This window comes from Symphalangus syndactylus, chromosome 17 (genome assembly GCF_028878055.3).
Source record: "Symphalangus syndactylus isolate Jambi chromosome 17, NHGRI_mSymSyn1-v2.1_pri, whole genome shotgun sequence".
NCBI lineage: Eukaryota > Metazoa > Chordata > Mammalia > Primates > Hylobatidae > Symphalangus > Symphalangus syndactylus.
The window spans coordinates 57,614,440-57,630,995 of NC_072439.2; the positions used below are offsets into that span (position 1 = coordinate 57,614,440).

The 16,556-nt window shown below is 39.1% G+C and overlaps 1 protein-coding gene across 4 annotated transcripts in view; it reads right to left on the reverse strand.

The window, feature by feature from the left end:
* The window catches only part of PLCH1 (phospholipase C eta 1), a 274,017-nt gene that overhangs the window by 110,711 nt on the left and 146,750 nt on the right, over positions 1-16,556 (reverse strand). For all 4 annotated transcript variants that reach the window (XM_063620283.1, XM_063620281.1, XM_063620279.1 and 1 more), the window contains one exon: positions 474-620. In XM_063620283.1, coding sequence (XP_063476353.1) covers positions 474-620 — 147 coding nt within the window. The remainder of the gene's footprint in view (positions 1-473; positions 621-16,556) is intronic.

Below are 16,556 nucleotides of genomic sequence, written 5' to 3' on the forward strand. Positions count from 1 at the left end.
CTTTAAGTAGGAGCCACATCAAAACTACTTTACTTGATAAATTTAAATGGTGTTGTTAATTCATTAATCACTTAATAGTGTTCAGAATATGACAATACATTTTAAAGCCCATTAGCTTTATAATGTCCCTCACCTTTTATAGGAATGTAAAACATCTCGGGCTGTAAAACCATATATTCCAACTAAAAAAAAAAAAAAAAAAAAAAAAAAAAAAAATATATATATATATATATATCTCATGTCTCCAACACAGGGGAAGTATTAGCATTTACAGCATTCATGGACAAGAAAATTTTAATGGATTTAAATTCCCCAAAGATGGTCATTATTCTGCCTCTCAATATCCAAAATCAACTATCTCCAAACTTACAAAAGTATAAAACTTCCACAGATCTGAAGCTTCAAGAGCCCACTCAGTATAACCCATGTATTACTATGTCTAGCCAAGCAAAGAATTCAAAGATTTGTTTTACTTTTCGCCTTCTCGCTCTTCCTAGAGGGTCGCCATCGGAGGCGTGTCCGGTGCTCATCCAGGTAAAAGAGGCGGACAAGCCCTTTGGTTCCACGTTTCAGCTTGATCATCTGTGTCCCGGACTGCATCACACTCATGCATCTTTCAACTGCAAAAGAAATTAGAGTGTATCCAGCTATCACACAATGCACTGGCATACTGGTGTCCAGGTTTTAGAGTCAAATAAAACCTCTGATACACCTGCAAAGACTCCAAGGACCAGAACAAATTTGGTAGAGGTAATCGGAAAAGTGAGTTGTTAAGGAATTGATTCAACAGGCTTAAGTCAGTAAAAAGCCTTACTAACAGAAAAAAAAAAAAAAATCTACTTCCAGGTAAATAATGCAATACTTCATAGGGCTATCTTCCGTTCTGTTTTTTGATATGAGACTTATGACCATTTGATACTTGGATTTATGTTCTTAAAGTAAGTTCTCAGACATGATAAGTCTTGTGAGTTTTTATAGAACCAATTATAAAAGTATCTTATAATAATGCTTTAAATGCAATCAACAGAAACAATATTGGCAAAATGCTGACTGTTGTTGAAATTGGATAATGATTACATATGAATTCATGTTACATATTTGTGATGTTTGAAAATAGCTAAATAAAATTTTGTAAATGTAATCAGAAAAAAATCAAGTTTTCACAGCTGAACATAAAACACTTGCTGATGCATTAAACTGCTAAGATAACCCTTCTAGAGGAATAACTTGTTGAATGAATCCAGGTAATAATCCAAATCACTTATAGTCCAAGTTAAAGCTGTCATTTAAATCCACTCTGCTTTGAGATGAATCTTGCTTGATATAGGAATCTGTTATTTTTGCCTGTTTCCCCTTGTTTGGTAATGGTGCCCCAACTTTTCCTTTAGAAACATTCGTCTACCATTTTGTGTGTCTTTGATGGCCTGCCAATCACTCCAGTGAAAGAGTAGACACACCTGACTTAAGCTTGGAGCAAATCTGACTCCCTCCCAAGAACATAAATCCTGAGCAGATCATTGCTTGAAAACAGAACTGAACCATTCAACAACTGAGATACTCCTAGTGGCCACTCTAAGATGTGACAGTTGTCACAATTCTTATTCTTCCTAAGACTGACAGATGATCCCATTTTCCCTTTGATTCTGCAAGTTATCCAGTACTCTTCCAAATATTTTTTTATTGTATCAACCAGAAATAGCTTTTATTTCACAAAAATTACCAACTAATATACAGACCTATGTATAAACCATTAGAGCACTCAAAATACCTAGTTCTGAGTACCTACCTTATCAAGCAGTATGCTGTTAGAAACAACAGATAAAAGAAACACAATAAACAAACCTCAGCAACATTAGACTTCTGCTTTTTTGGCTAAATATTTTATCTTTACTAGGAAAGATAATCTCATCCAACACCTTAACATTGTATGCATAGGGTGCCTATTAAAGATCACTTCAACATAACAAATCTTCACAATTTACTCCATGAAGTCTTTCCTTCCCTCAAAGAAGTCAAGGAGGAACTGCAAAAAATTAAGTATAGTTTCAGGATTTGATACTACAAAGAAGATGAAGTATAGGTTGCGTTTACTCATTTTATCTGACATATCAAATACCCAAATAATAAAATATTACTTAAGAAGGCTGGGCGCGGTGGCTCATGACTGTAATCCCAGAACTTTGGGAGGCCGAGGCAGGTGGATCACCTGAGGTCAGGAGCTCGAGACCAGCCTGGCCAACATGGTGAAACCCCGTCTCTACTAAAAATACAAAAATTAGCCAAGCGTGGTGGCAGGCACCTGTAACCTCAGGTATTCGGGAGGTTAAGGCAGGAGAATTGCTTGAACCCGGGAGAAAGAGGTTGCAGTGAGGTGAGATCACACCATTGCACTCCAGCCTGGGTGACAGGAGCAAAACTTTGCCTCAAAAAAAAAAAAAAATTACTTAAGAAAATAAACACACAAACTTGAAATGCTCACTTTAAAGCACAGAACAAAAGTTGAGATTGAGTTTGACCTAAATTAGTATATTCGGCCACCACTAAGCATCACTTTTAGGCAATGAAAGCTACATAGTTGAATTCTTGACAGCCACATTAACCATCTCACACGAGGAATTAAAGGTTCAAGACAAAACCACCAAATCAAACCAACCAAACCAAAATTCCCAGAAAAGCCTATCAGAACTTAACTGACCACTGACAATAGATCACATCAATAAACAGATGTTTATAGACCAACTCCCTGTTCCAGGCACAAGACTATTACATGAGGTGAAGCAAAGAACAAGGAGACTTTGTCTTTGACCTTAAAAAGTGTAAATTTTAAGAGAACAAAACATCTATGCAGGATACTTATTAATGGCAATTCAGAGCTGTGGTGAAGAATACGGTCGGTTTCCAGCTTGGGGTAGAATTCCACATCTGCCACTTACTAACTGTATGACTACATACAGCTAGTAACTCATTTCCTTATCTATAAAATGGGAATAATTATCTACTTCCTCAATTGAGGTAAGGATTGAATGAGTTAATTCATGTAAAGTACTGAAAACAGTAGCTGGCACATCCTAAACACTAAAAATGGTAGCTATTTGTAACAGACTGAATGTGTATTGTCCCCAAAGCCCTAACCCTCAGTGTGATGGTATTTGGAGATGGGTCTTTTGAGAGGTAATTAGAGACAGATGAGGTCATGCAAGTGGGGCCCCATGATATCTCTCTCTCTCTCTCTCTTTCCTTCTTTCCCTCTCTTTCTCTCTCCACCTGCCCCCCCTCCCCATGTGAAGATACAGCAACAAGGTAGCCATCTACCTTTTCCAAGCCAGGAAAAGAGCCCTCACCAGGAAGTGAATCTGTTGGGACTCTGATCTTAGAGTTTTCAGCATCCAGCATTGTGAGAAATAAATGTCTGTTGTTTAAGCTACCCAGTCTATAGTATTTTGTTACCGTAATTCAAGCTAAGACACTGCTATAGTTTTATTGTTATTGAAATAGTTAAAAATAAATGCCCAGTCAGAAGTAAATACAGAAATACTATGGAAGGCCAAAGAAAAAGAGAATAGAGTAGGCTGGAATGGGGAGAAATGTAGTAATAAGACACCATCAATGAAGACTTGGGTATAGGAAAGGGTATGAGTTAAGAATGATCAGAAGAAAAGAGAAAAGATGAGCCTGTATCTTGGGAAGAGCGACTCAAAAGGGAATTGACAGAATGTATGATTCCATGAGCTAGATAAAACTAGGTTGTGGGGGGACTGGGGATGCTGGTTAAGATTTTGATCCACTGGCAATGAGAGGCTCACTAGATATATCTGTTCAAAGGATTGGCTGGCTAAAAAATATAATTTAGGAAGGTGTTTCCTCGGGAAGAGAGAATAAAACAAATTGTTTAAGCCAGAGTGGAAAACCGAGTTAACTATATTATCAGAGCTCTAACAGCAAGGACTGCCTATGTATCTGACACAGGAAAACAAATTGTTTAAGCCAGAGTGGAAAACCGAGTTAACTATATTATCTGAGATCTAACAGCAAGGACTGCCTATGTATCTGACACAGCGTCCTCTGTTTTGTTCACAGTCCCTTTCTTTCCTTTCTCAGCTCCTTTTCCTTTCCCTGAAATGGAACTGCCATGGCTATAACAGCTCAACATTTTAACAGGAACGCTATATCTGCACATTGTTTTAGCAGAAAATCATATAAATCATATAATATGATATCTATGAGACCCTGAGTCTGAAACAATAGGCTTCTTAAATTGTTTATGTAGCTGCTTTATGCTTTCTACCTGATTGCTCCCTATCACACAGAAAAGCCATTTGGATAGAGGTAAATTGAAAAATCAAGTCCACTGAAATCTTGAGAGTCATCTAACCTACTTTTCCCTTCCCCAAACAAGGTAGTTGACAATCCCTTGTAATTATAAAGCTAACCAGAGATAAAGCACCCTCAATAACTTTTTGCAACTCATTCCAGTGGGCAAAAGTCACCAACAATACAGACAAAATATTCTTCCAGTCTCATCTAGATCATTTACGTGTCAGCACAAGCCACTTTCTTCCTATTCTACCTCCAACAGAAATAATTAACAGCAGTTACCACCCCTAAAAATCATTGTTCACCCATGCTCTATTGGTAGATTTCATAAAAGAGAATAAGAACGGCTTTGCCACAGGTAAACAAGGGAAGAGTTCTAGTGGCTTAGAATGATTTAACGTCATCATACACATTTCTAGTATTGAAGGTTCTCTGAGAAAAGTCTGCAAATGCAGGTTACAAATTCTGGCAGCCGCCAATATGTGCACCATCCCTTTGATTCTACATTCTCCTTTATGGTACGCTTAAGATAGCTAAAAAAAAACAAGTTTATTTGGATGCAATGCAGCCACATCCAAGAATATTAAGGGAGAAACACCTACCAGCCCATCACATAGCACAAATATTGTTTGTATCTGTTATGCTCTAGACCTTCACACATGTATAAAAATGTGTTGCACTGGTTGAAATTGTGATATTTAAGCCATTTGGCACTCTGCTTTTCTCATTTGTATTATAACAGCTTTCCATGTTTCTACAGTCTTAATAATTATCATTTTAATGGCTAACAGAGTAGCATAAATATTTAAAGAGCAGAACAGATGAGTCGAAGACTATATTCCTAACTTTATTACATAGCTAGAGTTTTAAAACTCTTAATAGAGTCCCATCGATAAAAGAAAAGGCATAATAATGTGGTCTACAAGGTCTTTTTTTTTTTAGATGGAGTCTTGCTCTGTAGCCCAGATTGGAGTGCAGTGGCGTGATCTCAGCTCACTGCAAGCTCCGCCTCCCGGGTTCACACCATTCTCCTGCCTCAGCCTCCTGAGTAGCTGGGACTACAGGCACACGCCACCATGCCCAGCTAACTTTTTTTGTATTTTTTGGTAGAGACGGGGTTTCACAGTGTTAACCAGTATGGTCTCGATCTCCTGACCTCATGATCCACCCACTTCAGCCTCCCAAAGTGCTGGGATTACAGGCGTGAGCCACCACGCCCAGCCTACAAGGTCTTTAAGAATTCAATTTTTTAAAAGAATTAAAATCAATCCTTTCTGCCACAAGCAGTTTAATATAAGTAAATTTCCTTAGGGGCTATAAGGTCACTAAATCCCTCAAGCAGAAAATGCTGTAAAAAAATATATGCTTTGGATTTGAAGTAACATATTAATATCATTTATGTTATATATGTGTATATCGCTTTGCAATAAACATATATAATACATATATACATATATACGATTAGTATATGTCATTTGGATATAGATACACACATATGATTACTATATATCATTTGGAGGAAGGTTCCCAAGATTTCAACCAAGTATGTACAACATCTAAGAAGGTTTAATTCTTCCAATTATGTTCGAATCAGAAATAATCACATTCTGTTAGGAACATCATACATGCCACCTGATGCTGATTTTTTTTACAGTATTACTGAGGTGTCATTGATATGCAATAAAATTCAACTGTTTTAAATGTACAATTCACTGACTTCAGTTTATTTACAGAGTTGTGTGACAGTCTAATACGACATTTCCATCATCCCTCATGCCCATTTGCAGTCACTCCCCATTTTTATCACAGTCCTGGACAACCACTGACCTACTTTCTATCTCCATAAATGGGCCCTTCCTGGATAGTTCATATAAATAAAACCATATAATATGCAGTCTTTAGTGCTTGGCCTTTCACTTAGCATAATGTTTTTGAGTTTTCTATGATGACTATGTTGTTTCTTATCTTCTTTTCCTTCCTCCAGCCCCGCCACATCATGCTAAACTCTTCCACTGGCACTTAGGGTAAAAATTACCCTGAATAGGAGACAGGTTGAGTAAAATAAACAATGGAGTACTATGTAAGTGTAAAAGATAATGAGGAAGATCTCTATGAACTGATATGGAGTAACTTCCAGGAGGTTTCAATAAGACAAAGTATGAATAGGCATATATAGTATGATATATTTTGTGTAAGAAAAGAATGGGAAATGTTTTAAATATACAAATACCTGCTTATCATTACAAAAACAAACCCAAGAAGGATAAATCGGAAAACAATGGCCCTCGTTACCTATAAGAATGAGAGAAAATCGAGTAGAAAGGATAAGAAAGGGAATGACACCACTCTTAGTATCCCACATACTTAAATCAGTAAGAGTTGGAAGGGGAACAAAACAGAAAGTAACACAGTCCTGCATCTCTTAAGGGCGAGGATACATTCTGAGAAATGTGTCATTAGGGGAGTTTGTCATTGTGTGAACATCATAGAGTGTATTTACACAGACCTAGATTGCATAGCCTATTGCACATCTAGGCTGTATGGTATAACCTACTGCTCCTAGGCTACAAACCTGTACCACATGCTACTGTATTGAATACTATAGGCAATTGTAACACAATGGTAAATATTTGTGTATCTAAACACAGAAAAGGTACAATAAAAATATGGTATTATAATCTCACGGGAACCGCTGTCATATATGTGGTCCATTATTTACTGAAATGTCAGTATGTGGCACATGACTACAAATATATAAACAGAAAGTAATCTACACACACTCACATATATACATATTTGTGCATGTATATTTGCATGTTTGTGTATATGTATATGTTTTTATATACCTGCATATATTTCCTTGTTCTAGCCTTTGAAAAGACCAACAGGCAAAATCACTTCTAGAAGTAATTTGCACACTTGGTGCCCTGATCATTCTTTGCTACACAAGATACCTTGAGACAGATTTTCACATACAGAATCATGACCATACACTGAGATTAGGGTCATACAAGAATATCATTTGCACTCTTTTTTTTTTTCTTTTTTTTTTTTATTTTCATTTTAGATTTTTTTTTTTTTTTTTTTTTTTTTTTATTATACTTTAGGGTTTTAGGGTACATGTGCACAATGTGCAGGTTTGTTACATATGTATCCATGTGCCATGTTGATTTCCTGCACCCATTAACTCGTCATTTAGCATTAGGTGTATCTCCTAATGCTGTCCCTCCCCCCTCCCCCCACCCCACAACAGTCCCCGGAGCGTGATGTTCCCCTTCCTGTGTCCATGAGTTCTCATTGTTCAATTCCCACCTATGAGTGAGAACATGCGGTGTTTCGTTTTTTGTCCTTGCGATAGTTTACTGAGAATGATGTTTTCCAGTTTCATCCATGTCCCTACAAAGGACATGAACTCATCATTTTTTATGGCTGCATAGTATTCCATGGTGTATATGTGCCACATTTTCTTAATCCAGTCTATCGTTGTTGGACATTTGGGTTGGTTCCAACTCTTTGCTATTGTGAATAGTGCCACAATAAACATACGTGTGCATGTGTCTTTATAGCAGCATGATTTATAGTCCTTTGGGTATATACCCAGTAATGGGATGGCTGGGTCAAATGGTATTTCTAGTTCTAGATCCCTGAGGAATCGCCACACTGACTTCCACAATGGTTGAACTAGTTTACAGTCCCACCAACAGTGTAAAAGTGTTCCTATTTCTCCACATCCTCTCCAGCACCTGTTGTTTCCTGCTTTTTTAATGATGGCCATTCTAACTGGTGTGAGATGGTATCTCACTGTGGTTTTGATTTGCATTTCTCTGATGGCCAGTGATGAGGAGCATTTCTTCATGTGTTTTTTGGCTGCATAAATGTCTTCTTTTGAGAAGTGTCTGTTCATGTCCTCTGCCCACTTTTTGATGGGGTTGTTTGTTTTTTTCTTGTAAATTTGTTTGAGTTCATTGTAGATTCTGGATATTAGCCCTTTGTCAGATGAGTAGGTTGCAAAAATTTTCTCCCATTCTGTAGGTTGCCTGTTCACTCTGATGATAGTTTCTTTTGCTGTGCAGAAGCTCTTTAGTTTAATGAGATCCCATTTGTCGATTTTGGCTTTTGTTGCCATTGCTTTTGGTGTTTTAGACATGAAGTCCTTGCCCACGCCTATGTCCTGAATGGTATTGCCTAGGTTTTCTTGTAGGATTTTAATGGTTTTAGGTCTAACATATAAGTCTTTAATCCATCTTGAATTAATTTTTGTATAAGGTGTAAGGAAGGGATCCAGTTGCAGCTTTCTACATATGGCTAGCCAGTTTTCCCAGCATCATTTATTAAATAGGGAATCCTTTCCCCATTTCTTGTTTTTGTCAGGTTTGTCAAAGATCAGATAGTTGTAGCTATGCGGCATCATTTCTGAGGGCTCTGTTCTGTTCCATTGATCTATGTCTCTGTTGTGGTACCAGTACCATGCTGTTTTGGTTACTGTAGCCTTGTAGTATAGTTTGAAGTCAGGTAGCGTGATGCCTCCAGCTTTGTTCTTTTGGCTTAGGATTGACTTGGCGATGCGGGCTCTTTTTTGCTTCCATATGAACTTTAAAGTAGTTTTTTCCAATTCTGTGAAGAAAGTCATTGGTAGCTTGATGGGGATGGCATTGAATCTATAAATTACCTTGGGCAGTATGGCCATTTTCACGATATTGATTCTTCCAACCCATGAGCATGGAATGTTCTTCCATTTGTTTGTATCCTCTTTTATTTCATTGAGCAGTGGTTTGTAGTTCTCCTTGAAGAGGTCCTTCACATCCCTTGTAAGTTGGATTCCTAGGTATTTTATTCTCTTTGAAGCAATTGTGAATGGGAGTTCACTCATGATTTGGCTCTCTGTTTGTCTGTTATTGGTGTACAAGAATGCTTGTGATTTTTGTACATTAATTTTGTATCCTGAGACTTTGCTGAAGTTGCTAATCAGCTTAAGGAGATTTTGGGCTGAGACAATGGGGTTTTCTAGATATACAATCATGTCATCTGCAAACAGGGACAATTTGACTTCCTCTTTTCCTAATTGAATACCCTTTATTTCCTTCTCCTGCCTGATTGCTCTGGCCAGAACTTCCAGCACTATGTTGAATAGGAGCGGTGAGAGAGGGCATCCCTGTCTTGTGCCAGTTTTCAGAGGGAATGCTTCCAGTTTTTGCCCATTCAGTATGATATTGACTGTGGGTTTGTTGTAGATAGCTCTTATTATTTTGAGATACGTCCCATCAATACCTAATTTATTGAGAGTTTTTAGCATGAAGCGTTGTTGAATTTTGTCAAAGGCCTTTTCTGCATCTATTGAGATAATCATGTGGTTTTTGTCTTTGGTTCTGTTTATATGCTGGATTACATTTATTGATTTGCGTATGTTGAACCAGCCTTGCATCCCAGGGATGAAGCCCACTTGATCATGGTGGATAAGCTTTTTGATGTGCTGCTGGATTCGGTTTGCCAGTATTTTATTGAGGATTTTTGCATCAATGTTCATCAAGGATATTGGTCTGAAATTCTCTTTTTTGGTTATGTCTCTGCCAGGTTTTGGTATCAGGACGATGCTGGCTTCGTAAAATGTGTTAGGGAGGATTCCCTCTTTTTCTATCGATTGGAATAGTTTCAGAAGGAATGGTACCAGTTCCTCCTTGTACCTCTGGTAGAATTCAGCTGTGAATCCATCAGGTCCTGGACTCTTTTTGGTTGGTAAGCTATTGATTATTGCCACAATTTCAGAACCTGTTATTGGTCTATTCAGAGATTCAACTTCTTCCTGGTTTAGTCTTGGGAGGGTGTATTTGTCGAGGAATTTATCCATTTCTTGTAGATTTTCTAGTTTATTTGCATAGAGGTGTTTGTAGTATTCTCTGATGGTAGATTGTATTTCTGTGGGATCGGTGGTGATATCCCCTTTTTCGTTTTTTATTGCATCTATTTGATTCTTCTCTCTTTTCTTCTTTATTAGTCTTGCTAGCGGTCCATCAATTTTGTTGATCTTTTCAAAAAACCAGCTCCTGGATTCATTAATTTTTTGAAGGGTTTTTTGTGTCTCTATTTCCTTCAGTTCTGCTCTTAGTTATTTCTAGCCTTCTGCTAGCTTTTGAATGTGTTTGCTCTTGCTTTTCTAGTTCTTTTAATTGTGATGTTAGGGTGTCAATTTTGGATCTTTCCTGCTTTCTCTTGTGGGCATTTAGTGCTATAAATTTCCCTCTACACACTGCTTTGAACGTGTCCCAGAGATTCTGGTATGTTGTGTCTTTGTTCTCGTTGGTTTCAAAGAACATCTTTATTTCTGCCTTCATTTCATTATGTACCCAATAGTCATTCAGGAGCAGGTTGTTCAGTTTCCATGTAGTTGAGCGGTTTTGACTGAGTTTCTTAATCCTGAGTTCTAGTTTGATTGCACTGTGGTCTGAGAGACAGTTTGTTATAATCTCTGTTCTTTTACATTTGCTGAGAAGAGCTTTACTTCCAACTATGTGGTCAATTTTGGAATAGGTGTGGTGTGGTGCTGAAAAAAATGTATATTCTGTTGATTTGGGGTGGAGAGTTCTGTAGATGTCTATTAGGTCCACTTTATTTAGAGCTGAGTTCAATTCCTGGATATCCTTGTTAACTTTCTGTCTCGTTGATCTGTCTAATGCTGACAGTGGGGTGTTAAAATCTCCCATTATTATTGTGTGGGAGTTTAAGTCCCTTTGTAGGTCACTGAGGACTTGCTTTATGAATCTGGGTGCTCCTGTGTTGGGTGCATATATATTTAGGATAGTTAGCTCTTCTTGTTGAATTGATCCCTTTACCATTATGTAATGGCCTTCTTTGTCTCTTTTGATCTTTGTTGGTTTAAAGTCTATTTTATCAGAGACTAGGATTGCAACCCCTGCCTTTTTTTGTTTTCCAGTTGCTTGATAGATCTTCCTCCATCCCTTTATTTTGAGTCTATGTGTGTCTCTGCACGTGAGATGGGTTTCCTGAATACAGCACACTGATGGGTCCTGACTCCTTATCCAGTTTGCCAGTCTGTGTCTTTTGATTAGAGCATTTAGCCCATTTACATTTAACGTGAATATCGTTATGTGTGAATCTGATCCTGTCATTATGATGTTAGTTGGTTATTTTGCTCGTTAGTTGCTATAGTTTCTTCCTAGCCTCGATGGTCTTTACAATTTGGCATGTTTTTGCAGGGGCTGGTACCGGTTGTTCCTTTCCATGTTTAGTGCTTCCTTCAGGAGCTCTTTTAGGGCAGGCCTGGTGGTGACAAAATCACTCAGCGTTTGCTTGTCTGTAAAGTATTTTATTTCTCCTTCACTTATGAAGCTTAGTTTGGCGGGATAGGAAATTCTGGGTTGAAAATTCTTTTCTTTAAGAATGTTGAATATCGGCCCCCACTCTCTTCTGGCTTGTAGAGTTTCTGCTGAGAGATCAGCTGTTAGTCTGATGGGCTTCCCTTTGTGGGTAACCCGACCTTTCTCTCTGGCTGCCCTTAACATTTTTTCCTTCATTTCCACTTTGGTGAATCTGACAATTATGTGTCTTGGAGTTGCCCTTCTCGAGGAGTATCTTTGTGGCGTTCTCTGTATTTCCTGAATCTGAATGCTGGCCTGCCTTGCTAGATTGGGGAAGTTCTCCTGGATAATATCTTGCAGAGTGTTTTCCAACTTGGTTCCATTCTCCCCATCATTTTCAGGTACACCAATCAGACGTAGGTTTGGTCTTTTCACATAGTCCCAAATTTCTTGGAGGCTTTGTTCATTTCTTTTTATTCTTTTTTCTCTAAACTTCCCTTCTCTCTTCATTTCATTCATTTCATCTTCTATCAGCGATACCCTTTCTTCCAGTTGATCGCATCTGCTACTGAGGCTTCTGCATTCTTCGCGTAGTTCTCGAAACTTGGCTTTCAGCTCCATCATCTCCTTGAAGCCCTTCTCTCCATTGGTTATTCTAGTTATCCATTCTTCTAATTTTTTTTCAAAGTTTTTAACTTCTTTGCTATTGTTTTGAATTTCCTCTCGTAGCTCAGAGTAGTTTGATCGTCTGAAGCCTTCTTCTCTCAACTCATCAAAGTCATCCTCCATCCAGCTTTGTTCCGTTGCTGGTGAGGAACTGCGTTCCTTTGGAGGAGGAGAGGTGCTCTGTTTTTTAGAGTTTCCAGTTTTTTTGCTCTGTTTTTTCCCCATCTTTGTGGTTTTGTCTACTTTTTGTCTTCGATGATGGTGATGTACAGATGGGTTTTTGGTGTGGATGTCCTTTCTGTTTGTTAATTTTCCTTCTACCAGACAAGACCCTCAGCTGCAGGTCTGTTGGAGTTTACTAGAGGTCCACTCCAGACGCTGTTTGGCTGGGTGTCAGCACCAGTGGCTGCAGAACAGTGGATTTTCGTGAGACCACAAATTCAGCTGTCTGATAGTTCCTCTGAAAGTTTTGTCTCAGAGGAGTACCTGGTTGAATGAGGTGTCAGTCTGTCCCTACTGGGGGGGTGCCTCCCAGTTAGGCTGCTCAGGGGTGAGGGACCCACTTTAGGAGGCAGTCTGTCCGTTCTCAGATCTCCAGCTGCGTGCTGGGAGAACCACTACTCTCTTCAAAGCTGTCAGTCAGACAGGGACATTTAAGGCTGTGGAGGTTCTCTCTGAGTTTTTGGTTGTCTGTGCCCTGCCCCCAGAGGTGGAGCCTACAGAGGCAGGCGGGCCTCCTTGAGCTGTGGTGGGCTCCACCCAGTTCGAGCTTCCTGGCTGCTTTGTTTACCTAAGCAAGCCTGGGCAATGGCGGGCGCCCCTCCCCCAGCCTCGTTGCTGCCTTGCAGCGTGATCTCAGACTGCTGTGCTAGCAATCAGCAAGACTCTGTGGGCATAGGACCCTCCGAGCCAGGTGCGGGACACAATCTCCTAGTGTGCCGTTTTCCAGGCCCGTTGGAAAAGCGCAGTATTAGGACGGGACTGACCCGATATTCCAGGTGCCGTCTGTTTTCCCTTTCTTTGACTAGGAAAGGGAACTCCCTGACCCCTTGCGCTTCCCGAGTGAGGCAATGCCTCGCCCTGCTTCGGCTCGCGCACAGTGCGCTTCACCGACTGTCCTGAACCCACTGTTAGGCACTCCCTAGTGAGATGAAACCGGTACCTCAAGCAGAAGTGCAGAAATCACCCGTCTTCTGTGTCGCTGGGGCTGGGAGCTGGAGACCGGAGCTGTTCCTATTCGGCCATCTTGGCTCCACCCCCCCATTTGCACTCTTTTGTGAACACATCTATTCTGGGACACTGATCACTAAACTATGAATTAGCAGACACAAAAACAACAACAACAAACAAAACAAGTCCAGGTCCTTTGCAAGACAATCTTTTTAGTAAAAAGGTACATAAAAAATGTGAACTGATTTCCTGCCAGCTTCCACAGCATAGAGTAAATCTGAGTAATTGAAAGAGATTAGCTTCTGAAAACAATTTCATTTCTATGTGGAAAAAGTGCAAAATGATGCAGGTAATGTTTGTCAAAAAGTAAGGAAAGGGAGATTTCCTAAAACCATCAGGGCAGAAGTAAAGGGTATGTTTGTTTAATTCTCAGCACAAACTCAACACTTATTTTGGGACTTGGTACATAGCAGGTGCTGAGAGATCTAGTTTACGGCACGGCAGCTTGATAATAGCATCTGCCCAGTTTGGGGGGCACAAAGAAGGGAGCAAACAGAGTTCTGATCTGGGCTCTGTCACTGGCTGTGTGAACTTCAGAAGGTAACTGAATATCCTATTTTCCTCAACCTTTTTAAAAAGGCATTTTTCTCTATGTACTGTGAGTTTATAAAACAGCTGATCTAGCTTTCATAAATGTTATTTTATCTTTCAATGAGAAAAAAATCCCAGTTCTTCTGAAAGCCTTTTAGAATAATTTTAAAGGAAGAAACTGATTAACATCTGGATGTCTTACTACAGACATGATTTTTTTTTTTTAATGATCTCTATATAAAACACAACTGCTTGGCTGGGTGTGGTGGCTGACACCTGTAATCCCAGCACTTTAGAAGGCCAAGGTGAGAGGATCAATTGTGCCCACGAGTTCGAGACCAGCCAGGGCCACATAGGGAGACCTGGTCTCTACAAAAAATTTTAAAAATTAGCCAGCTCTCGTGGCACAAACCTAGAGTCCCAGCTACTCAGGAGGCTAAGACGAGAGGCTCTCTTGAGTCCAGGAGGTTGAGGCTGCGGTGAGCTGTGATTGCACCATTGCACCCCAGCCTGGGAGAAAGAGCAAGACCCTGGACTCAATCAATCAATCAATCAATCAAATATTAAGTGAAGCCATTTCTGTGAAGTGCAGTTTATATAAATAAATATATATAATACATAAACTAATTATTATACTTTATTTATATAAAACTGCTCTTCACAGCAAATGGCTTCACTTAAAAAGCTATTCCTTGCCAGTAGTAAGGCCTTAAAGTCAAATAATATAAGCTTATGAATAAATGTGCTTACAAACAACCATGAGTGCTTCACTCTTATTAAGTCATGATTCTTCCCAGTAAAGAACAAACAATGTGGAGTTTGTTAATTTTTTTTCATTGCGTAAATCATTCCTGTGGAGAAGACAAGATTATTTAAAAGGCTTTTAAAAACTAATTGGTTAACAGTTTGAAAATTGTTCGCGAACGTCGCATGTACGTCGTCAATATGTTTATAAACTTGATAAATACAAATGAGGAGAATTAGGTCAAAGAAAGGGTCAAAGGAATTCATCAGTAATTTGTTAAATGTCAGACCTTTTTCTATTTGTATTAAACCCTTCCACATAACACTTTCTTTTTTAATGATGTCTATTTTATATGTAACAATTGTGTCTGTTCCATGTTTTCCATACTCATGGAAAACAAAAGGAAATACTAAAAATTCTTAACAATATAGTGGCAAGTAGGGTCACCAGAGCCACTCAGAGAAAGGAGACCCTAAACTCTGGCCAGCGAAAGGTAAGAATTTCCTGCTAGCCGGGCTTCTGGCCTCTCTCTGTGCAAACTGGTTAAGAGAATGATACAAATCACTGTTTGCCTCCTCTGCAAGGTTTTAATTAATGATAAAAAGGATTAGTGTGACAAGTCTTAGATTGTAGCTAATCTGGTGTACTTTGTGCTCTGAATTTGTCTCTCTTTGCCATTCTGTCACGGACGGCGTTCCACTAGATAAAACGCAGGCCTAGGTCTCCCGCCAGCAAGCTGGCCCAGCAGACTGGTCAGTTATAAACTTTGCTTTGGGTCCCTGAAACAAAAACTGAATGAGGTTTCCCTCTTGTTTTATGTCCTGGGGAGCATGACCCTGTGACCATATAGAGGTACTCTCTCTTTGTCTCCACCACTTGAAGGGTGGGAATTTTCAGGTTCACATCGGTGGCTAGTCTGAAAGGAGTCAGCACACTCTTAGTTCAAATGTGTCAAGCCCTTGGGTGAGTTTTGTCTTAAAAGGTCTCATGCTACCTTAAGCCCATTTCTGGGAGTAAATTCTTGGGGATCATGGAAATGCCTACTCTACCCCCTCTCTAGAAATATTTCTTGCTTGTATGATTTTAAAAAATAAAAAAAAATCTGAAAAATTACCATTTGACTTTAAAGAATATTGGATTGAGTCACTATTACAACTAAGTACACCATTAAAACAAAAAGGATTTTAGCAATCTCTTATTCTCAACAATTTTTTAAAGGTTTAAATTAAAAGAAGGATCCATTATAATGTCATCGTTAGCCTTAAAAATCATCTTAAGCAGTTAAAATCCTTTTCAAGCCCCAAAATGCCTGCTCTAGGCTCCTTCTGGGAAAAATAATGGCAATTGCCCCATGCTACAGCTCGGCAGCAAAGGCTTTGCCCTTTCGCAATGGCAGCCTGAGTTCAACTGCTGGCTTAGAGAATGAGTCCTTTCTGGTCTGTTATTTGTGTGACCTTTGCCATTTATTGATTTTTTTTCTCTCCATGAACAACTTCTAACTTCCTGTGTTGAATTTTCCCTTCTCTGAGCTACCTTTGGGGTGATTCTAGATCTTGTAAAAACCACTTGCCCTCCCTTTGCACACCTCATGCATCTGTGGCTAAGTCATAACCTAAGTTAAGGCTTACCGGTTTCACTTGGGAAAATATCTTTGTGGCGGAAAAAAAAAAAAAGAAGGCTTAAAAGCCAAGGGTGTCAGCTGTTTGTCCCAGCTCTAGCTGGTAAAAAGACATTTTAAAGAATTTTTTTTAAGAAAA